The sequence below is a fragment of the Dipodomys spectabilis genome, unplaced genomic scaffold (assembly GCF_019054845.1).
Source record: "Dipodomys spectabilis isolate Male_0828 unplaced genomic scaffold, ASM1905484v1 ptg000009l, whole genome shotgun sequence".
Classification (NCBI taxonomy): domain Eukaryota; kingdom Metazoa; phylum Chordata; class Mammalia; order Rodentia; family Heteromyidae; genus Dipodomys; species Dipodomys spectabilis.
This window is the reverse complement of record NW_024870686.1, coordinates 12,322,598-12,344,487: the sequence shown is the minus strand read 5'-3', so window position 1 is coordinate 12,344,487 and position 21,890 is coordinate 12,322,598. Positions and strand designations below refer to the sequence as shown.

The following is a 21,890-nucleotide window of genomic DNA, read 5'->3' as shown; positions in this document are numbered from 1 at the left end:
CCTCAAAACTGTATAAACTTAACTGTCCAAAATGGACGCGATCAATAATACCCTGCCCCCTTTTTTCTGTTAAAACATACAATTTTTCACTTTTTAAAAAAAAAAAAATACTAGGGCATGAATTCAGGGCCTCCAACACACTAAGGATTCAGTCACGCCCCCAAGTGCATTCGCTTTCAGTTTTCCAGATAAGGTTTCACTAACTGCTTAGGCTAGCTTTGGCCTTTGATCCTATCACCAACTCCAGAGTATACAGGATCACATTTTTTTCATTTTTGAAAAGTCCTCTAAAAGCAAAGTTGAGATTAACAGCCAAAATCCACCTTAAATTCAGTCAGTAACAAGCCTCATTCTAGTGAAATTGACTGTAGAGTGGACTTTCTTAACAATGTATTTAACTTTAAACTATTGTAGATAACTCTAGAAAAAGTCATGTATAATAGATAAAACATCTGCTCAATACCAATTACTCGATTTCGTTATCTCCTGATAAATTTATTAGAAGCACAAAAAGATTACTTTAAAAAGGAATACTTTAACATCTTTACATAAAAGGCTGGGAAATTGTCAAATATAACTGTAAAAACTCACAGAACATAAAAAAGCAGTTCTTATTTTCTTAAAACTTTTGAAGCCACAAATATTTACAATTTAAAAGATTGCAGCAAGCCGTTAATAGTAAAAATCAGTCGAAAATAACTTGAATTTAAAAACGGTTCAAGTACAACTATACTATAATGAAAAATTTTATAGAAAAATCAGATCATACAATAACAATTCCTAAAGGTGGAGCCAAGATTAAGGAAGTGGGAATTGAGATGATTGGAACAGGGAAGAAGAAGTTAATGACAGGCTCAAAAGGACTATCACTTTGAGTAGAATTTCTGGATGCAAACTTTCCTTTGATGTTGCAACACTTTTGTATTTCACTTTGTGAGACTTGGGGAATTGCTGTTCGCCAAGTCTCTTTAGCCAAGTGTAACATTTTAACAATTCTGTCAAAGTTGCAATTCAAGGTGGGCACGGGGAAAAAAGTAGAGAGGAAGCCAGGGATGAAAAGGAATACTGGACAGACTGAGAAAGATTAACAGTCGGAAGCGATGTATCAGAAGGGATGAGCAAATCGGGGTAAAGCAGAGGTGAAGCCAGTCAGTGGCGGGGGGGGGGGGGGGGGGGCAGGAGGTAGGGGAGGATCAGGAAAGGAAAACAGCGAGGAGGAGGTAGAAAGGGGAAAGCAACACCCTCCCCGGAGGGAAGTCCATCAACACCAAACACAGGGCAGCTGGAGAGGGAGCCTGCCCGAGGAGCTAAGAGGGTAGTTAGAAGCAGCCCGCCCACCCGCCCTACTTTTCCCTCCCGTAGGAAGCGGCAGCAACCAGTCACCTGGAGTGGGAGTTCCGGAGGGACTCGATCAAGCGCTGCTTCTGCTGTTGGAGGCTGGTGAGGCCACCAGCGGGGGACCCTGCTGCGGAGGAGGAGGCGCTCTTGGTCAGGGGAAAGAGCCAGCTCATCCTCCTCGGGTCCCCGGGCCCGAGGCCCTACCAGCTTTGGGCCTGCTTCTCCCAGCGGCGGCCCGGCGGGTCTCCAGCCACAGAGGAGCGGCCTGAACTACCCAAGGTCCGAGCCCGGGGGCGGCGGGGCGAGCCAGCGGCGTCTTTTACCAAGCAAGCCGGGTTCCGGGTCCCCGGGCTTGGGGGGCCATGGTAGAACTGGAGAGAGTTGGAGAGGGGCAACTTGTCGGGCGGGACACAAGCAACCCGGATCCTCCCCTTCGCGGCCCAGGCGCCCCAGACCGGCTAGCCAGTCTGACTGTAAGCCGGCTGCGCTCCACCACCCCAGCGTCCGTCACCTGCGCGCCTGGCCTCGTCCTACGCCTGGCTCCGCCCCCTCTGCGCGCTGCGTCATCATCCGGCGCCTGGGCCCGGACGTGCACAGGAGCGGCGGCGTAGAACGGGGCGGCGTAGCTCCGGCTCCCCCCTTTTCCCCTGGAAGGGAGAGAGGAGTCTATGGGGCACCCGCCGCCGCCGCCGCCAGGTGCTTTCTCTATGGCGAGAAGGAAGAGGAGGAGCGCGAGCTCAGAGACACAAGTAGATCTTGGCGTGTGCCGCTGACCTGCCCGGGGGGGGGGGGTGGCGGGGAGGGCGGGCGGCGAGGGCTGGGAGGGGAACGTGGGTGGGGGCGGGAAGGAGGGGCCGGAGGGTGTGCGCGGCGGCGGTTGCGGGGGTGCCCCCGGCGGAGGAAAGGGCCCGGACGCGGGCGAGGGGGGCGGGTAACGGGCCGAGGGCTTGTCAAGCCCGCGGCGCGGGATGATGACGCCACGGCTTTGTACCTGGGCCTTCGCGGTGGGACGGAAATTGAGAGTGGAGGGCCGGTGGCCTGCGACCCGCGGCTCGGTGTCTCCGGTGTCTCTAGCCGGCAGTGCCTGGCGGTCAATCTGGCGCCGGCAAACGCCCGTCAGTCCCTTCGCCCCGGCCCTCGGCCAGCGGATAGACTTATCTATGCTATGAGTACTTCTTGTTTCCTTGGAAGCCCGCGAAGATGCCACCGAAGTAAGGAAAAGGCCTCTGGTGCCTCTTTAGGCGGCTCTGGAATGCACTAGAAAGCGAGGCGGAGGAGGAAAGAGGTGTTGAGCGGCAGTGTCTTTTCGAAGTGTGGAGGGTTGTAAAAGAGTGCCTAGCACCGCCTTTCATTCCTGATCTTAAGAGTAATCGGGCGTCCCCACTTTAATGACAATTTTATGAAGTTGAAGGATTTTTAATTCATTTCAAATGAAAGCTTTGAAATTTCCCTGAGAATCAGTTTCTTGATTTCTGTTATCACTATATACCATGAGCCTCGTATCAATGGACCAGAAACGCGATGTATGTCTTTGATCAACAGTGGAAGTACCCTAATTTTTAGGAAGTTGGAAACTTTTTTTTTTTGCGAGGGTGGAGGGGTCGCTTGTGGGGCTTGAACTATGGGCCTGGGATGTTGTCCCTGTGCTCTTTTGCTCAAGGCTAGCGCGCTACCACTTTGAGCCACAGGGCCACTTCCCGTTTTCTGGTGGTTAATTGAAGAGTCTCCTGTACTTTGATCGCAGCCTCCTGAGTAGCTAGGATTACAGGCTTGAGCCACCAGTACCTGGCCGGAAACAAAACTTTTTAATGCAAACATCTTAGTGCCTTTCTTCCTACTGCATTTGTGGACATTCAAAAGATTTCTGTGGCAGGCTGTTACTTTTCTCTGCGTCTCTTGTTATAAGAGGCACAAGGGTTTGGAATTGGCCTCATGGCTTGCTAGATAGTCACTTGAGACATGTCCTCAGACCTTTTTGCATTAGTTATTTTTCAGGTAGGTTCTCATGTTTTTGCCTTGGATGGGCCTCAGACCTCCATCTTCCTACCTACTTCATCCTGTATCTAGGACCAACCTCTCTGGCTCATTCATTGAGATGGAGTCTAACTTTTTGCCTGGCTGGCCTCGAACCTCTTTACTTCTGATCTCTGCCTTCCAAGTAATTGGAATTACAGGTGTGACTCACTGTGTACATTTTATTGGAGTATTAATTTATTTTAATTTTTTTAAGTTTTCTTCCCTTCAGTCTAGTTTGAATAAATGCTAGTATAGATTTTGTACGTTTTTGAGTGTTTTGTTAATGAAGAATAAACACAAGCACTATATTTGTCATAGTAACAGCTGATATTGTTAATTTCATTTTTATCTGAAAAAGAGTGGGTTTTCATGAAGTTTTTGTGCAGAAAGTAACTTGAACTCGGAGCAGTCCTTATTTAGACTATTTAAAAAATGACTTGTGTTTATGCATAAAGTACACTTTTAAGTAACACTGAAGTTACATTAAAGGAACTTGTTCTAATTTTTCCCCTACAGATTAGTTATTTGATTTTGGAAAAGGAACTTCCTAAAAGTTGATATTTTTATTATGCATTTTGAATAAGTTACTCTTGAGTTTTTACCAGTACAATTCTATGTGTGATTTATGATATAGATGGTTTTTATTTTGACAGGTCCATTAATAAAGGATAAAATATTTATGAAGTAAGTCTTCAATCAAGTATAATATTTTGATGCTTGGCATATAGACTCCTTTATCTCTCACTATGCCAGCAGCAACTGTAGATCATAGCCAAAGAATTTGTGAAGTTTGGGCTTGTAACCTGGATGAAGAGATGAAGAAAATCCGTCAAGTTATCCGAAAATATAATTATGTTGCTATGGTATGCACTTGACCAAATCTTTAAAAAGCTACTTATAAGGGTGGAGTGGAATTTTAGAAGTCTTGAATTCAACCCTTTCAGTTAACTTTTTGGGGTATTAACCATGAAAAAAAAATTTGTATTCACTTAGCCAGGACTCTCCTAAACATATCTGTAATTTGGCGAGTTGGATTTATTATGCATTTCAGTAAAGGAAAATACGTTGGGAACTATGAAGCATTTGAAGAGCATTAAAAGAGTATTATAGTATTTGAAAATTATTAGAAAATACTTTAGGATTTGGGCTTTTGTCAAGTAGTTTTATTGAGAGTTCTATAAGACAGGACTTTGCTGTGGATAAGATGCTGTCAGAAAGCTGAGGACATTGTATGATTAAATACCTTCAGTATCAGCTGAGTGAGAAATTTGGTCATTTTTATGGTTTAAAAAACTTTTTATCTGTTCAGAGATGATTACAGAATGCAGTTTGATGTTGAAGTTCTTTGAAATTGCTTGATTTCAACAATACTTTAGGACCTACCTATAAGAATGAATTCAGTTCTTTTTAGAAGCTCAAGATAGCTAATTGTGCCAGCCAGGGGAGTTTCTGGATGTCTTTTCAAACAAATAATTTTTCTGTGACACATGTTGGTCTGCAATTTTTTTATTATCGCAGAAAATTTAGACATGTTAATTCATAGCTATAATCCCAGCTACTCAGGAAGCAAAGATTGGGAGCATTAAGGTTCAAAGCTAATCCAGTCAAAACTAGCAAGACCCCATCTTGACAGATAAGCAGCATGGCTTGCCATCCCAGCTGTGAGGAAGGCTGAGATGGGAGGATTGTAGTCCAAGGCAATGTATTGGTTAAAAGCATGAGACCTACCTACAATCTAAAGCAAAAATGGGCTCTAGCAAGACTCCAGTATTGTAGTAAGTATGAGGTCCTGAATAACCTCAATACCACAGAAGAAAAGAAAGAAGTTTACAAGAGCTCCATGAACACACTATATTGCTAAGCAAATCTGCTTTTGTACATGCTATTTGAAATGGCGTGGACTATTTATGCAATTAACAATTTTTCTGCTTTACTATTGTATTTTGTGTGTCTCTTGCAGCTACTCTTACTGTTTTCTAGATCCACTGGATTATTAACTCCATAAATCAAGGGGTTAGTGTCTTACACATCCTTTTCCATCTCAACCCTAGTATAATAAGATACAGTGTCTAGTAATTGGTTGTTATCTCAACCCTAGTATAATAATATACAGTATCCAGTACTTGGTTGTTATGTGGAGCTGGAATGCATTTAAGAAAGTTTTAATTTTTCTGTTTCTTATTTGAAACTTAGTTTTTTTTTCTTAACTGTTGTTTGAATTATAGTATTAAACTGATAGATTTTAGTGCAAATGAAAATAAATATGCTTCTTTGGGAAGGACAGGATGATTGGTTAAAATATAACTATTTGGCTGGGCACCAGTGGCTCACACTTATAATCCTAGCTACCCAAGATGCTGAGACCTGGAAGATAAGTTTGAAGCCAGCCCAAGCAGTAATGTCAAGAAGACTTCATCTCCCAGTTAACTAGCAAAAAGCTAGCTGGAAGTATGGCTCAAGTGGTAGAGCACCATTGGTGAGCAAACAGGTTGAGAAAAACTGAAAACACTGAGTTCAAGCCTCAAAACTGATTTAAAAATAAATAAATAGTATATGTAGGCAACATTCCATTTAATAAAGGAACTTGTCCATAATTAGAGCTGGAATTAGTTTCTTTCTTTTAGGGGAGGATATTTTTCTTATAGAAATTCATACTAACCATTTATTTCTCATAGTAATGGCATCCTACAGGAAGGAGATTTTAAGAAAAGATCGTTAAGCTTATATAGTATTATGGCTCTACAATGTTCTTCCTAGTTGAAAAGTACTCTTAACTGAATGAACGTGTAGGATATTCCTTTGACTTGAAACAAACTAAGAATTTATAGATTGTGGTTGTGATTACTTGATTAATAATGAATCTTAATACTCTTTTGCAGGACACTGAGTTTCCAGGTGTTGTTGCGAGACCCATTGGAGAATTCAGGAGCAATGCTGACTATCAGTACCAACTATTGCGGTGTAATGTAGACTTGTTAAAGATAATTCAGCTAGGACTGACATTTATGAATGAGCAAGGAGAATACCCTCCAGGAACTTCAACTTGGCAATTTAATTTTAAATTTAATTTGACGTAAGTGGGAAATACGTAACCCAAACCTTTTTTTTTTTTTAAATTTTAGAAACTGGTCTTCATAAAATACAGTTGCCTCTGGGTATTTATGGGTATATGGTATCAACAAAGTTCTCAAATGTTCAGGCTGCATAGAGTTCTGTATTATATGTGCTATGGATACTTGATTGAATTTTCCCCATAAGGCCATCCAGCTTCCACTAAAGATATGCCACCTTTCAGCAAATCTAAAGTTTTTACTTTATCAGTTAAATTAGCCACATTACATGACCTTTTTGGCTTGGGAGGATCATCATAATTTTTATTTTGCTCTTTTGGGTTCCATTTGCTTTTGGAGAGGCATAATTTTACAAAATTAAGGACAGAGAGATAATAAAAAAATCACACTTTAAACATGACTGATGATAATACAACACTGACAAGAATCTCTTGAGTCAGCTGAATTATATGATGCATTTAAACATTTTTTTTTTGAAATTTTTATTTATGAATGAATGATTGGTGCTTGGCCAAAACCACATGTAATAAGTCAGTGAATGAGGTGTTCTTACAATACTGTGAAATTCTAAGTGAATTTGCTATCGTCCTAGAAATTTGTTAATTCTAAAATTTCCAAAGACTAGGGTGTTTTAATGTGATAAAAATGACATTATAAGGACTTTTTAAATTTAAATGCTTCCCTTACTTTTAGAGATGTTTTTGAAATATGACTCACACCTTTTTCTGAAAGTTTGAAAACTGATTTTATTGTTTTAGAACCGAAGGTTTCATACAATAGTCTACCATTCAACTGCATTCTCAGCACCAAAATCTTGGATATTGAAAATGCTTCTTGATAGAAATAATAATAGAATGTTAATTTTATATTTTGAACATTTTGTTCAAGGCCTTTTATGTTTGAAATATATGCTTTTAGAAGGGCAGGCAGCTGGGCATTAAAATCAGGGCCTTGGATAAGGCAGACATGCCATCACTCAACTGTTCCCCAGCCTAATATGGACTTCTTTGTTATGATATTTATCTTTTTGTAAAGAGATTTTTATGCAATTAGTACCAAAAAGTAATAGCATCTTTGAACCTGGTATCTCTTACCTGTCAAAATCTGAATTCTTAATTCTAGCCCTGGGTCTAAACTTGGTTTCCACTTTTCTATTTCTGTGTTACAGTTGGGGAAGTTAAGTATGTTTAGTGTGGGGCAAGGGCAGATTATTTACAAACTTCAGTTGAAGAGTGTGTAGTGTATTGTAACTATGTTGCAGTATTGATGTATTCTTCTGTTTTGAGAGCCTGTGTTTGTATAAGATGATCAAATATAACAAAAGGTGATCTAATAGTAACAGAAGTTAACAGGGCAATTATTAGCAACACCAGTGTAAGATTTGTACTGTTGAACACCTAAGAAATAATGAGAGGAGTAGGGCAGGTAAGTTTGGAGGGTAACAGTGGCAGTGGCACAATATTTAGAACTTAAAATTGCATCTGTTCAGTGTGACTCATATTAATAGATTCATACTCTCCAGACCTTTTAATGACTAAAAAGTACTCATCTCCGCTATTGTGGATAACCTTTATAAATGCTCCAAGCCTGAAACTCAGTGAAAATTACCTTGGATCTTTTATCGCCTCTTCCATTAGTTACCATTTCATTGTTCAGGTTTCTTTTTCTTCCAAATTGATCATTAGAACATTGTCTTTTTTTGTTGTTTTTGTATTGTGTTTTATAAGATATGATTGTGATCTCAGTATATTAATGACCCATCAGAGTCTCAATTTTGATAAAATTGAGTTTCATTTTTTCCCAGCTTCTTTAGTTTGATAACAGTGCCTCTTTGTAAACTCTTTAAGTGGCATTTTACTGCCAAGTTGCATTACAATTTTCACTTATGTTAGGACATGAGTAAAGAGTAAAGAGAACAGTATAGTGAAAAACAGTAAAGTTTATCCAGCTGAAGATTAAAACCAGTAGTGCCTAATGTGGAGAAATAACATCATGAACAACATCTAGGACATGCTGAAGAAAGATGAAAATTGACTTACTTGAATGCCTAGAACAATGTGTCAACCAGTGTGCTAGCACGAGGGGTGTATTGTTGAGGAAAATTGGCCATGCCTATTATAACTTAGTGTTTTCCATCACTCCCTTCTGCTATGTTAGTGAACATGTGTATTCAGATTTTGCATTGGTTCATGTTAGTATTGCTCCTATTTAAAATACATGGTTTTTTTTTTCACATTTTACTATAACTATCACAGAAGTAACTGCCAGTTCTCGTTTGTGATATATAGTTGTAAAGACTTAAACGATGAAAGCTTTTGTGTTTAAAATACATTTCAGATGACTATACAGTGATACCTCAGAATATATACAGCCAAAAGCATCTGAGATCAAAATAATATTACTTAACTAGTTTTGATGATAAGCTATCTTCAGATCTCTTGAAGCAAGCTGTCATTTGTAATGCCCACCAATGGATTTTTGTACAAATAAGTTTTCTACGTAGAATGTTCTTTTACTTTTCACTTTCCTTGATAATTTGAATTACTGTTGTTACGATACTTACTGTGAGCTTGGCAACAACTTTTTTACATTTATTTTAAAGCTATGGAAAGTTTTGTTCCTTTCCATTGTGCTTGTTGACTTACTAATAATAGTATGTAAAGATTGAATCTAGAAGCACAGTTCTGTGCTTGGCTACTACTATGATAGATATGTAAGCTAAAATTTGTCGTAATTGTTACACTATTCTTTTTTCTTCCTGAGCTACTTGGATATTAAGATTTGTGAGGTAAACACTTCAGCTGGCCAGTGTAGATTCATCAACATTGAAGCCTGTGGATTTTTTGATATGAAGAGAACATAACACCATAATAACTTGAGGTTTTGACATATGAAGCACGTTCAGTGATAGTTTTTGACTTGTTCTTTCTGGTTATAAAAAATAACATGCTTGTACAGTAAAGAGATGACTGCTAGTACAGTTTAGTGACTCTTATATAGATGGTCTTTGATTTAAGATGTAATAATTTTTACTTTACAATGATGCAAAAGTAGAATGCATTCAGGAGAAACCAGACTTTGAATTTTGATCTTTTCCCTGCCTAGCAGTAGATACTGGAGTTTGGGGTAACAGCAAATAGCATCTTACAGCCTTAAAATTATGGCTAATAGTGTACTGTGCTACTAAGCCATAATGTTCTTTAGGTTGCGTGGATTACATGCATTTTTTCCTACATTATGTTTAACTCATTGTAGGTTAATTGGTACATGACCTCATTGTAAGTCAACAAGTATCCATGTCTTTAGCCACCACATAGGGGATTTTATTGGAAATAGAGATCTCTATCCAAAGATGTAAATATTTTTAGGCTTCATTCAAAGAATGTAGGTGTTTTCAAAGTCCTTGATACATGTACTTATTGAGAAATAGGAAAATGAGGATTTTTGTTTTCTGTAAAATTATGTTCGTTGATGAAAATAAGCCCTAGTTCACTTATCTATGTAGCAGGTATTAGCATATTTGGAAAAGCTTGCTAATTTGACTTGTGAGAATGTTTTATTTTTAGTTGATTACTCTGTAAGCTAGTATTGAAAGTATTTTTTTATTACAAATCATTTTATTTTTGTCTTTCATAGCCTGTTCATATTTGGAGCATTTTTGCATGAATGAATGAATTAAATAAGTTTAGCTAATCTGTATACATGGGCTATTTCAAGTTTTATGTATTTTAACTAATTTTTAGTAGATATTTTGAGTATATTGGCATTTACATTTTTAAGAAAGCTAATATAAAGGAAACTGGGAGAGTAAACTTAATTGAGAAGACATTTAATAAACTCTTTAGGTATAAGTTGAGCTGGGAATAGTTTGAAATTGGGTAGAAGCTATAGGTTTAGAAATCTGAATTTTTCTAGTAGGCTAAATTTATATTGGTAGAAAGGTTATTTCAATACATTTACTGACTAGTGTTTATTATTAGTTTCTATCTCAGTTTATTAGGTGAGAAAGATAGCCATTTATCTTTGCTCTTTGGGAAACTAGAGATTTGTACATGCTTTTCATTAATGCTCAGTTACTACAGATAGCTATCTTACTGTATTAAATTTTAGTAGTTTTATCTTTAGTTATGTTATTGACTAAGTCTTAACTATTTCAGTGGTACCACTGAAATATAATAGGATTTTTGAGGCTGAGGAAAGAATAATGAAAAGGCTTAAAACTTGAAATGGATATCATCAGAGAAGGATAGTCTACTGGAGAATTGACTCGTAACAATAATGAGGTTTCCATTACCACAGGAAGTTTTCTTCATCCTATTTGGAGATTTAACCTGCCTACATGGGTTTTCCAACTTTGTCTTTTTCATGAGCTGGCTATTACAAAACATGAGATCGGTATGGAATTATAAAATACTCAGTTCCACAAAATTTAGATGAGAGCACACAGATTTAGCTGAATTAAGGTATGTTACTCTCCAGAAAAAAAGAGAAAGAAATAATGGTACACATATCTTTTGTTTACCAAACTTGATTGTAAAAATGTTTGAGGTGCTCATCCAGGCCTCACCTGGGAATTGTGATTCAATAGGTCTGGGACTTCAATGGGACCTGGAAATCCATATTTTTGGTAAGTTTTCTGGATGATAATCATTGGGCAAGTTTGGGAAATACTGATTTAAGTACCACACTTCCTATTATACTTCATTGATGTATAATGTGATGGCATAAAATCAGAAGAAATTGAACATATGACTGAGTAATGTGAACCTGGAGAAAATTCCTTTGACCTTCAGTTAGTTGTTGAAACATATTCCGTGAGCATTGGGACCTGATAAGTGAAAGAAATTACTGTTGTTTAAGGTAATATGTTTAATATAGCAGAGTCAATATATGTTGTTTAACTGGACAAACAAAACCAGAAACTTGTATTGGATTTATTTTCTAGAGGATTTTTCAGAGGAAATTTTGACTTAAAGTTCTTGTTTCCTCTGTTAAGCCTTTCAGTGGTTAACTTTGCTATTTTACAGATATAACTATGGTTTTGTAACTTTTTAAAATTCATTCTTTGAATACCTACGTATTTATGCTTGGAAAATTAGAGATGGCTTTCTGAAGGGCTGATTTATATTAAGATTTAAGATTTTTGTGACTTGGCTTTGGTAGAAAATCTTCTAGGATTAAGGGAGTTGGAAGAGAAAATTAAACAGTTCATTGCTTGTTGGAGCCATTTGAAAGGCCTGACATTTGTGAGAGGGGGCATCTTTTTCTTTGAGATTGAATGCAATTTAACTCAGTCACACAAGATGTTTCCCTTTGATGCCTTCTTCCTGCTTCTGCTGAGAGCTTGAGAGATGGGCATAGTCCCTCGTAGCTATGGCTGCAGCTCCATCTGCCAGCATTAGAATGGCTGCAGAAACTGAAAGCCCTTGAAAAGAACGTGTATCACTTTGCAGTAGTAGTTCTGGTGAGTAGAATACCTCTTTTTCAAGCCCAGTTGAATTTATGTAATATATAGATGGTTACTGGAATTGAGTTGATAGTAAAGGTTGAAATCTTCCCATTAGTCTCACCATTGAATGTTTTCTTTGCATAGATGTAAAACATTGCAACAGTTGGACCCAAGCCAGTCCTTGTCTTATTCCTGGCATTGTAGTTGTAGATAGTAAATGGGAGAAAAAAACTGTTTGAAGTAATGGCACTTTTGAATGTTATCTTTCTGTTTCTCCTGCCAGGGAGGACATGTATGCTCAGGATTCTATAGAGCTACTAACAACATCAGGTATCCAGTTTAAAAAACATGAAGAGGAAGGAATTGAGACCCAATACTTTGCAGAACTTCTTATGACTTCAGGAGTGGTCCTCTGTGAAGGGGTCAAATGGTTATCATTTCATAGGTAAAAAGATATGATTCTAAGAATCAAGCCATGAACAAAACAGACTAAAAGACTTACCTTCATGGAGTTCACATTCTAGAGAGTAAATAGCTTTTTAAAAATAAACTAATGTGGGCTGGGAAGGTGGCCCAGTGGTAGAGTGCTTGCCTTGCCTTGCTTGCCTTGCTTGCCTTGCATGCATGAGGCCCTGGGTTGGATTCCTCAGTTCTACATAAGCAGAAAAAGCTGGAAGTCTTGCTGTAGCTCAAATGGTAGAGCACTAGCCTTGAGCTGAAGAGCTGAGGGACAGTGCCTAGGCCCAGAGGTCAGGCCCCACAACCAGGAAAAAATAAAAAATAATGTGTATATTATGCTTTGTTTGATAGTGGAAAGTGCTGTGAAGAAAAACAAAAGAATAAATGCTGTGGGTGGATTTCATTTGCTTTACCTAGGGTGATAAAGACTTTCTATAGAAGAAATAACTTGCAGAATTATTTTAGTAGTCAATAATAACATATTCAAAGCATCTAGTATTTTATACACAGTAAATTCTAGGTGCATGCTTTAGGAGAAATTTTAGAAAGGAGATTAACTCAGGGTTGTTTAACAAGACTTCCAGGCATGAGAAAACATTTTCCTATGTAAGCAAGCTAAATGGATGGTTTGGAACTAAAAGAGACCTTGGAAATATTTTTTTAAAACAATATAAATCTCCTGCACCCTTTAGATTTTCACCCATGCCTTGTGGAATAATAGAAAGGGACTCTTCCTGTTATAAAGTCTGATATAATACTAAGCAGTTAAGTTTTGATATGAAGGTACTGAATGTACAAATTCTCACTTATCTTCTCTCTCTGATCTCCACTTGTATGTAGGAGTCAAGAATTAAATCTATTAAGGAACATTTTTTTCCAGTTCTTTTATGTTCCTACTCATGAAGATACAAAGCAAGAAGACATATTCTTTTACTATCTAAGGGATAGGAATTCTTTTCATCAAAAAATATTATAAGAAAATACTATGTGCTAGGCCTTGGGGGTATTAAGATGAATAAAACCAGAGAGGGTTCATATGTTCTTGGAGTTTAGATTGGGCCATGTTATATTTAAATTTTTACCATGACAAGATTTATTCCACTAAATACTACTGAATATTTTCCATAGGTTTCATTTTCTTTATTAAAGTTTACAAATTTAAAAAATTAGTCCTAAACTATAAATATTAAATATATATCTACATATTTCAGTATTTGTATCTAGATATTTAAATTCCAACTATATGTAAGGGATCAAAAGATTTTAAGTATATCACTGCCCTTTGAATCAATAGAGAAAACAATCTTTCTAGTTTGAAGTGTATTATAAGCTAACAGTATATTACCTAAGAAATCTCTGGAAACTGGGGTCTTCATGGCAGGCTTGCCACCAAAGCCCCTTAACAGAAAGCTAGCTAAAGAAAAGGAATAATTGGTATAGGATTGGAGGTTGATAGACAATAAATGACAAGAAATCTTGATTTGAGAGAGTTTGTGTCTTATTATCCATGTTCATTTCTTTGAAGTGTAACCTTTTTATTAATAATGTTGCTTCAAATAACACCATAGAAACAATTGAAAGGGCAGAGAATATAGTTAAGTCATTCAAGGAAAAGGAAAATATTTTTGTTAGTAAAAACTCTGGTCTGTGGAAATATTACCTCTTTAAAAGATGACAAGAACTTCATTATTTTTACCCTCTGAAGGGAATTTTCTTGCTAGCTTTTCATATTTTTCATCTAGTTTTCCAGTTATGTTTATGCCTCTGTTTCCATGGACAGAAGTTTTTTGATCCATTGTTTAGGTTTTTTGCTCTCCTTGGAATTCTCTGTTTAATCACCAGTAAAATAGTATTTTAGTGATATAGACTTGGGTTGGTCTGTGTATTTAGGTCTCTGATCGATCTGGTGATAAAATTTTGGCATTATCTGTGAGCAGAAAGCGTGTTCCTTTTAGAATTCTTAAAATACTTTTTTATCTGTTATGTGCCCTTTCTGTTGTTAATTCCTTCTTTTTCTATAACATGAAAGTTATGTGGGAAGAAACTTGGTTTTTCATTCTATGGTATTGATGTGTCTTCTGTATTCTATATCTTTTTTAGCGGTTATGACTTTGGCTATTTAATCAAAATCCTGACCAACTCTAACTTGCCTGAAGAAGAACTTGACTTCTTTGAGATCCTTCGATTGTTTTTTCCTGTCATTTATGATGTGAAATACCTCATGAAGAGCTGCAAAAATCTCAAAGTAAGGCTTTTAAGTAATAACATCTATAGTCAAACACTGAATGAAATGACCGACAGAGTTGTAGGCGCAGAGACTTGAAGCCATATATGTAAATGCAATATTATACTAAATGCAATCATATTTGACCTTTTGATTCTTTTTTTTTCTATAATTTATTATCTTGGAAAAAAGTTTTTAACAAAAGTCATTCTACAGACCAAATTTTTGTTACTGTTTTCCAGCTTACAGATCATGATCCAAAACAGAAATGTGAGGACTAGTGGGGCGCTCATACACACAGTTCTTACTTTCCTACAAATAAGTGAGCAGTGGGCAGATATAATACATTCAGGTGTAAGGGAAAGAAGTTGTTTGTTTGTTTGTTTTTCTTGATTAGAGATTTTTTTTTTCTGTCGTTTCTAATGAAACAATGTTTCTAGGGCGAAATTGCATAACTAAAATCTTCACAAAATATGTGAACTTCGTTAGGAGGAAATGCTTTAGAGAATGTAGGTCACACCTAGACAGTAGCTTACATTCTGACATGGAATTTCATCTTTTTACTTTGGAACACTAATTCTTTCAGAAGTTTCTTAGATAAAGAAAAAAGTTAAACTAAAGGAGCGTTGAGGACTATGTTACCATAGACTGCTGGGAATACAGTGGCTTTATTTCATTTATTGCTTGACTGATTAACACATTGAGGCAATGTGATTGTTTTATAGTTTGTTCCTCTGAGGCAGTGTGATTGTTTTATAGTTATGTTGTTCTTCCTTCTGTTCACACTGAAGTTAGTCAAGTATTCTCCTTAACAAGATTTAGAAAACTAGTGAAATTTACTTACAGGAAATGGTAGAAAGACAGAAAGCAAAAAGAAACAATAGGGGTACTGAATAAGGAAACTCTTTTTTTCTCTGGTCGGTCATAGGGCTTGAACTCTGGGGCCTGGGCACAGTCCCTCAGGTCTTCAGCTCAAGGTGAGCGCTCTACCACTTGAGCCACAGGGCCACCTGGTTTTATTGTGGTTAATTGGAGATAAGAGTCTCGCGGACATTTCCTGCCCACTCTGGTTTTGAACCTCGATCCTCAGATCTCAGCCTCCTGAGTAGCTAAGGATTACAGGCATGAGCCCACCAGAGCCTGGTATTGAATAAGGAAACTTTTTTTAAGAAGTAAACTAAAAATCACTAAAACTTATGAGAAGTACAAAGTTTGTTTTCCTTGAATACTTGATATGACCAACATGTGATAGTTTGAGCTGAAAGTAATAGGATTCTGTATATTTTGAAGACTTCCAGCATATGACCTTGTAGTAGACTGTCCTTAATACCCTAGGGACTTGGGTTACCTTTCTTCCTCATGACTGCCTTTCAATACTGTGACTAAGGTCTTCCATGTTTCAGTCTGGCTTTGCAAACATTTTATAAAATTAGTGGGTCTGAACAATAACAGTTGTCAGGAATTGTGTCAAAATTTGAGATGTCTAACAATATGAAAGCTTAAGATTATGTTCTGTGTGGGCTACTATATTCAAGTTTAGAATAGCAAAGCTATAGGTTTTGTGAGCTATAGTCAATCACACCATTCCATTATGTTCTTTCTTGTTCTCCTAAACAGATGCTAATGATACCTAATCTTTATGCTGCTTTTAGTACAGGAGAAACTGCTGTGCAAAGCATTATGGAAAGCTGTTATGTCATGAAGGGAAGGTTTGCTAGAAGAGGTTTTGGAATTTAAAAAGGAATTTTACTATCTTATTTTGTTGTTGGAGTGTGCCTCTCCCCATTTTCTTGCTCCCTCTCTCCTTATGTTTTTTTCTCTTTTACCATTTCTTTCTTCTTATATTAGACAGAGGGGGATTTCATTGTTGCATTTCTACATGTTTATGATGTATTTCAATCAAATTCACCCTCTCGTAGATTCTTAATGTTTGATTACTTACTGTTTTTCAAAATTGTGTAAACAAAATATTTCAGAAATGAATTGGTGGAAATCTAAGAAAATACAAAAGAAAGTTTTGTAATGATTAGTGGATTAATAGACTTTGAGTACACCTTATAACATGATCTTACCTTGTATTTTTACTAGGGTTATGCACCTTACACATGCCTTAAAAATATGATGAAGACCAACTTTTCCAATTAGGATCTCATTTTCCAATAAATTAATTATAGGCTTCTCACACATTAGTAATATTCTCTTCTCCCCACCCTTTTCAGTTTGTCTTTACATGTTATAGTTTCTTCATATTTTGGCCAGTGTCCAAGTTTTTGATATATGAATTCTTCAGGTACTAAAGTACTTCTCCCTTTGACAATCAATTTCTGTTTCTTCTAGGGTGGATTACAGGAAGTTGCTGAACAGTTGGAGCTGGAAAGGATAGGACCACAACATCAGGCAGGATCTGATTCATTACTTACAGGAATGGCCTTTTTCAAAATGAGAGAAGTATGGAGATATCAGTATCTTTTTCTTGGTTGTGTAGAAAACATTAAAAAAAAAAATCTGATGGCAAAAGTTTGGGGCAATAAAAACATGTTAAGTCAAATATATAATTAGAAGTCCTATGTAAGTCACATCTATGATACTTGAATAAAAAGTATTCAAGAGTAAATAATCTTGAAAAATAATTCAGAAAGGAAAAAATACATCCTTGCTGGAGTAAATAAATAAATTTAAAGGACGGAGGGTGTGACTTAAGTAGCAGAAGGCTTGCCTGGCAGTAGTGAGTGCAAACCAGTACCACCCAAAAGTAAAAATTTAAACTTTTGTAGACATCATGTAAACCCAACCATGTTATTTTTCATGTGAGGAAACAGACCAGAGGCTAATAACTTTTTTTTTTTTTTTTTGTCGGTTGTGGGCCTTGAACTCTGGGCCTGAGCACTATCCCTCAGCTCTTTGCTCAAGACAAGCGCTCTACCACTTGACCTACAGTGCCACTTCCGATAACTTTTATCTAAATGAAACATGTTACCAGTAGCACTCCAGAGTTTGCTCTTAAGATTCAGCAGTGTTTTCTGCCAAGTCAGGAAATTAATATGTTAAATTCCCCTAACTTGTCCTTTCCTTAGATTTTAGTCTAATAAAGAAATTTTATTTGTTCATGCTAGTGTTAATGCTTTGAAGAATTTAAAAAGCAATCTGTGCTGTGGACTGGATTGAGCCTTAGAAGTTATTTTGGATTCTAAAGCAGAAAATGTAGTAGTTGATTCCAATAAATAAAGATAGAGTGGTAATTGAATCAGAACCCATATTGCGAAGTCCTTTCTAAAGTTACAAAAGATAGAAGTCTTGTACCTCAAATATAAAATTATGTATGGAAGAATGAAATTTAGTAAGTTGACTTTTAGACTATGTAATTAAAAATGTACAAGTATACTTCATAAAAGAAAACTGGTTGTGAAAAAACAAAATAGAACTTTTGCATTTAGCAAGAGCTTTACTTATTGCAAAACACTTGATATAGAATAGTTTTGTTTTTTTAAAAATTAAGTGATTTTTGAAACGTTGAATTCTTCTGAGTATGTTTTCTTGAATTACTTGGAAGCAACCAGGAACTTAACATTTTTGTAGAAATATAAATAATAGAAGGCATAATCTATTTTGACTCAAGTGATTTTAAATCTTTTATACTCCTTCCCAGTGTAAAATTATAAAACTAAGACACTCTTGGATTTTTCACCTTTGCATTTTTAAAATGCTTCAGTAACTAATAATGGTGGATTTCTGGCACTCATTTAATACTTTTGTTTTTCTTTCTTCAAGGACAATAATGTAGTGTGACTGTTCAGATGTTATTATCCATGACATGTTTAGCATTTATTTCTTGTCACCCCTTAGCCTGGCAGATAGAAAGGCAACCTAAAAGCCTTCGTTGTTTCCCATTTTTGGCTATTCTTTCATTCTGCTGAGTATTAATAATTTAATGATCTGAACTGTATGCACTTTTTCCCATACTCACAAATCCTCATAAAAGTGATATAAATATTAATGAGAAAGATAAGCATTTATACTTTTTTCATTTGATTTCGTTTAAGCTTTTTACTTGTTGAAGACATCAGTCTTTATTTGTTAAATATCAGTGTGTGGTTTCGAAGAATTAACAGAAAAGAGTTGTCACTATAGCTAAGAACAGTCAGTACTTTTCATTGTGAAATTTACTTGTCGGTTAAAATTTTTTTTCCCTTCAAAATTTCTTTCTAGATGTTCTTTGAAGATCACATTGATGATGCCAAATACTGTGGTCATTTGTATGGCCTTGGTTCTGGTTCATCCTATGTACAGAATGGCACAGGGAATGCATATGAAGAGGAAGCCAACAAGCAGTCATGACATGAAATAATTCTTTTATTTTTATTTTATTTGAGCTACACACATGCTTGTATATAGGTTTTATCTCTGGTTGAATTCCTTAACGATATACAATATCTTTTCTCCCCCTTTCATAGCACATTTTATTTTCTGCCTTTCAGTACTAAGTATGACTGATTCTATCTCAGAACTTAATGAATAGAAGTACATTCAGGTTAAATTTGGCCTTAATTTAATATATGTGTTAGAAAGTATGTGTGACAGAGTGGGGAAATCATCATACTAAATAATTTGATAAACTGCCTACTTGAGCTTGTCCCCTTCCCCCATTCCTAAATTAATTAGTATCGCCTGTAATTTATTTCCCTGTTTCATGTCTTTCCCTTCCATTCTGCAGGAGTTTTTAAGTATTTGAAAATATGGACCATCAATTTTGCACTTTAGAGAGTGATTCCAATCCTCTGTTTTATCAGAAATTGTGGTTTTTCTTGCTCTTAGCTAGGAAAATGACCATCTGCCAATTTTATACAGTATTTGCTTGTTTTTGACCTACAGAATATAGCACTTGTGCAAACGGTTGATTCAGCAAGATTAACAACAACCAAAAGACAAGGAACTACTGAGGAGCTTAGTGACTACTGTCTATGTATGTAGTGTTTAATCTTCCAAGCACATCTCATGTCTGTCATTTCTAATTGGCATGTGTAGGCTGCTTTGTGACTGAAGAACTTTCAAACCAGCTTTACACCCTTCAGGAAAAGGCCCTTGTGATTGGACATTTAGTATCTACCAGGAAACTGGCATTCAAGATGTTGAAGCTACAGTTATTTTATGATACTACATTTCCTTTATTCGGTTTCTTTATTCTATAACTGCTTACCTTCATTATCTTTTTTTATTTTATAGCCATACTTATAATGTTCTTGATTTGTTGATTATACAAATCAATTTCATTGAAGTCCAAAGATAACAAGTTTTTAGGTATATTTTATATCAAATTTATCAAATTAAGAGTCAAAATTTGTGCTTTCATAGCTACAAAAATAATGGAGAGATTTGGTGCAAAACAACAAAATACAATATATATATATACATACACTTATATAGCTAATAGTTACCTGAGGAGTGTAATGCTTGTTTATTTTTTTGTGTATATCTTTACAATCTATTTTATATATATTGACAAAAGACTGTGAAATATTTAGCCAGGCAGAATATGTGACCAGGCCAGAGCATGTGTAGGAAGACTTTATGATAATCATTAAGTCTACCTTGAAGTGATGGACTACAAGTCATAATGTGTTATCTACACTTCAATCAGTAATATTAGTAATATTAGCAAATCTCCAGATGTTAGCAAGATTAGTTTGTTTCCCTTGTACATTCTTTATTATATTCATGATATTACAATGCTGTACTGGGTGGTCCTTTTTAAACAGAACATTATTTGAAAAAACAGAGGGTATTTGTTTTTAAAGCTTTTGTAAATAAAGGCTTCAGAAATGTTTTCTTATATGTTGGCTGGTGATTTTTCTTTTAGAAATATTAGAAGAATATGAAATACTTGTATTTGATCAACAAAACAACTCAGTAACTTCATGAATGGTTGGGGGTTAAGAATTTCTGTACTTTCTGCATTTCAACGATGATGGTTTATTTTTGTTTATGAGGACTAAGATAGATTACAAACCACATTGCCAGCACACTGGGCAGTGGAAGCAGTAAAATCTCAAGTTCATGCTCAACCTGAGCTACATAGACACCAAGGGATAGGAGTATAGAGTGGTAGAGCATTTGCCTGGCCTACCATTTGCCTTCAAGGCCTTGAATTTAATCTTAATAGCCCATACCACAACAGAAGAAAGAGAAAGGGGCTGGGAAGGTGGCTCCGTGGTAGAGCGCTTGCCTTGCATGCTTGAGGCCCTGGGTTTGATTCCTCAGCACCACATAAGCAAAAGAAAAAAAAAGCCGGAAGTGGCACTGTGGCTCCAGTGGTAGAGCACTAGCCTTGAGCTGAAGAGCTGAGGGACAGCGCCCAGGCCCAGAGTTCAGGCCCCACGACCGGACCCCCCCCCCCAAAAAAAAAAAAGTTACATTTCTCCTTTCTATAAATGCATTTATTCTAAGACTTATAAAGTAATAGATATATTTGGGGTAACTTACTGTGGCTTTTAAACTACATGAAAAAGCCAAGTTTATTTTCATTTTCATCCTAAGAAATTAGAATTATAGTTTGTCTTTATAATAGCCACAGTTGATTTTCATAACTTGTATCAGTTTTGGTTTCTGTCCTAAAAGTGACATTTTATGACATTCAGGGACATAATAAGTTCTCAGTTTTGGATGTATTTGTTTCTGAGCCATTCATCTGCACCAGTTAAATCCAGTAAGAGTGAGACTGTGGCCTATAGGAATGGTGTGCTTTTAGGTATATTGAGGCAGGATTATTTTCTTTTTCCTTAAGGATAATCCTGAGATGCCCCCAGGTGTTTTTCCTGTGTCCTAATGCAAAGTACTTGGCTTTTTTAAGAAAATGACTCTGCCTTTTACCTAAAGTGTATTTTTAAAGCATTTCAACACATTTACATATGATTCCAAAATCAGTGTTAGAGGCTTTTTTTTCTAAATATTCACTTTCACACAGTAAATGTATGATTAGGACAAGATGTTATAGGTATATTTTAAGAGACCCATACACATTGACAAAAAAAACCAAACCATGTAGCACAATCCAGAGCTCAAAATCACTTCGACTTCACTAATGAAATCTAATTGATACTAGTTGAAATAAGCCAACTAGAAGATAGTCTTAAACATTTCCTTCCACTTATACATGATTACTGATTGCTGGCTGTGGGTAAGAATATCAGAGCTCCCTGGACACTTGTTGCCAGTTTTGTTTCTGCTTTCACTGTTTGGTGAGAAAGGACTGCAAGTGATTTGTCTGTATTAATGCTGTCCAGATTATCATATTTGCTTGCATAAGAGGATAGAGGTTGTGAGCTATTAATCACTTATT

The 21,890-nt window shown here is 36.4% G+C and overlaps 2 protein-coding genes across 7 annotated transcripts in view; one reads left to right on the top strand and one right to left on the bottom strand.

Moving 5' to 3' along the window:
* The window catches only part of Vps37a (VPS37A subunit of ESCRT-I), a 28,712-nt gene extending 26,840 nt beyond the window's left edge, over window positions 1-1,872 (bottom strand). Inside the window, exon 1 of the mRNA XM_042702099.1 lies at window positions 1,384-1,872. Coding sequence (XP_042558033.1) covers window positions 1,384-1,511 — 128 coding nt within the window. The 5' untranslated portion in view covers window positions 1,512-1,872. The remainder of the gene's footprint in view (window positions 1-1,383) is intronic.
* Window positions 1,873-1,917: 45 nt separating this feature from the next.
* On the top strand, window positions 1,918-20,384 carry Cnot7 (CCR4-NOT transcription complex subunit 7). Of its 6 annotated transcripts, XM_042702122.1 has the most exons (8): window positions 1,918-2,087; window positions 4,008-4,217; window positions 6,234-6,427; window positions 11,014-11,052; window positions 12,158-12,319; window positions 14,434-14,578; window positions 16,895-17,005; window positions 18,764-20,384. In XM_042702122.1, exons 2-8 carry the CDS (start codon window positions 4,101-4,103, stop codon window positions 18,890-18,892), a joined length of 897 nt encoding a protein of 298 aa, XP_042558056.1. In that variant the 5' UTR covers window positions 1,918-2,087; window positions 4,008-4,100; the 3' UTR covers window positions 18,893-20,384. The 6 variants fall into 6 exon arrangements, with proteins under 6 accessions (XP_042558056.1, XP_042558034.1, XP_042558050.1 ...); XM_042702100.1 differs by lacking the exon at window positions 11,014-11,052; XM_042702107.1 differs by lacking the exons at window positions 1,918-2,087; window positions 11,014-11,052 and adding an exon at window positions 2,313-2,549.
* The last annotated feature ends 1,506 nt before the right edge of the window (window positions 20,385-21,890 follow it).

Excerpts from the sequence above, each read along its gene's own strand:
- Cnot7 (XM_042702122.1), top strand. The coding sequence starts at position 4,101 with ATGCCAGCAGCAACTGTAGATCATAGCCAAAGAATTTGTGAAGTTTGG. Across the intron at positions 14,579-16,894 it reads AGAGCTGCAAAAATCTCAAA|GGTGGATTACAGGAAGTTGC; the intron begins GTAAGGCTTTTA and ends TGTTTCTTCTAG. Across the intron at positions 17,006-18,763 it reads CCTTTTTCAAAATGAGAGAA|ATGTTCTTTGAAGATCACAT; the intron begins GTATGGAGATAT and ends ATTTCTTTCTAG.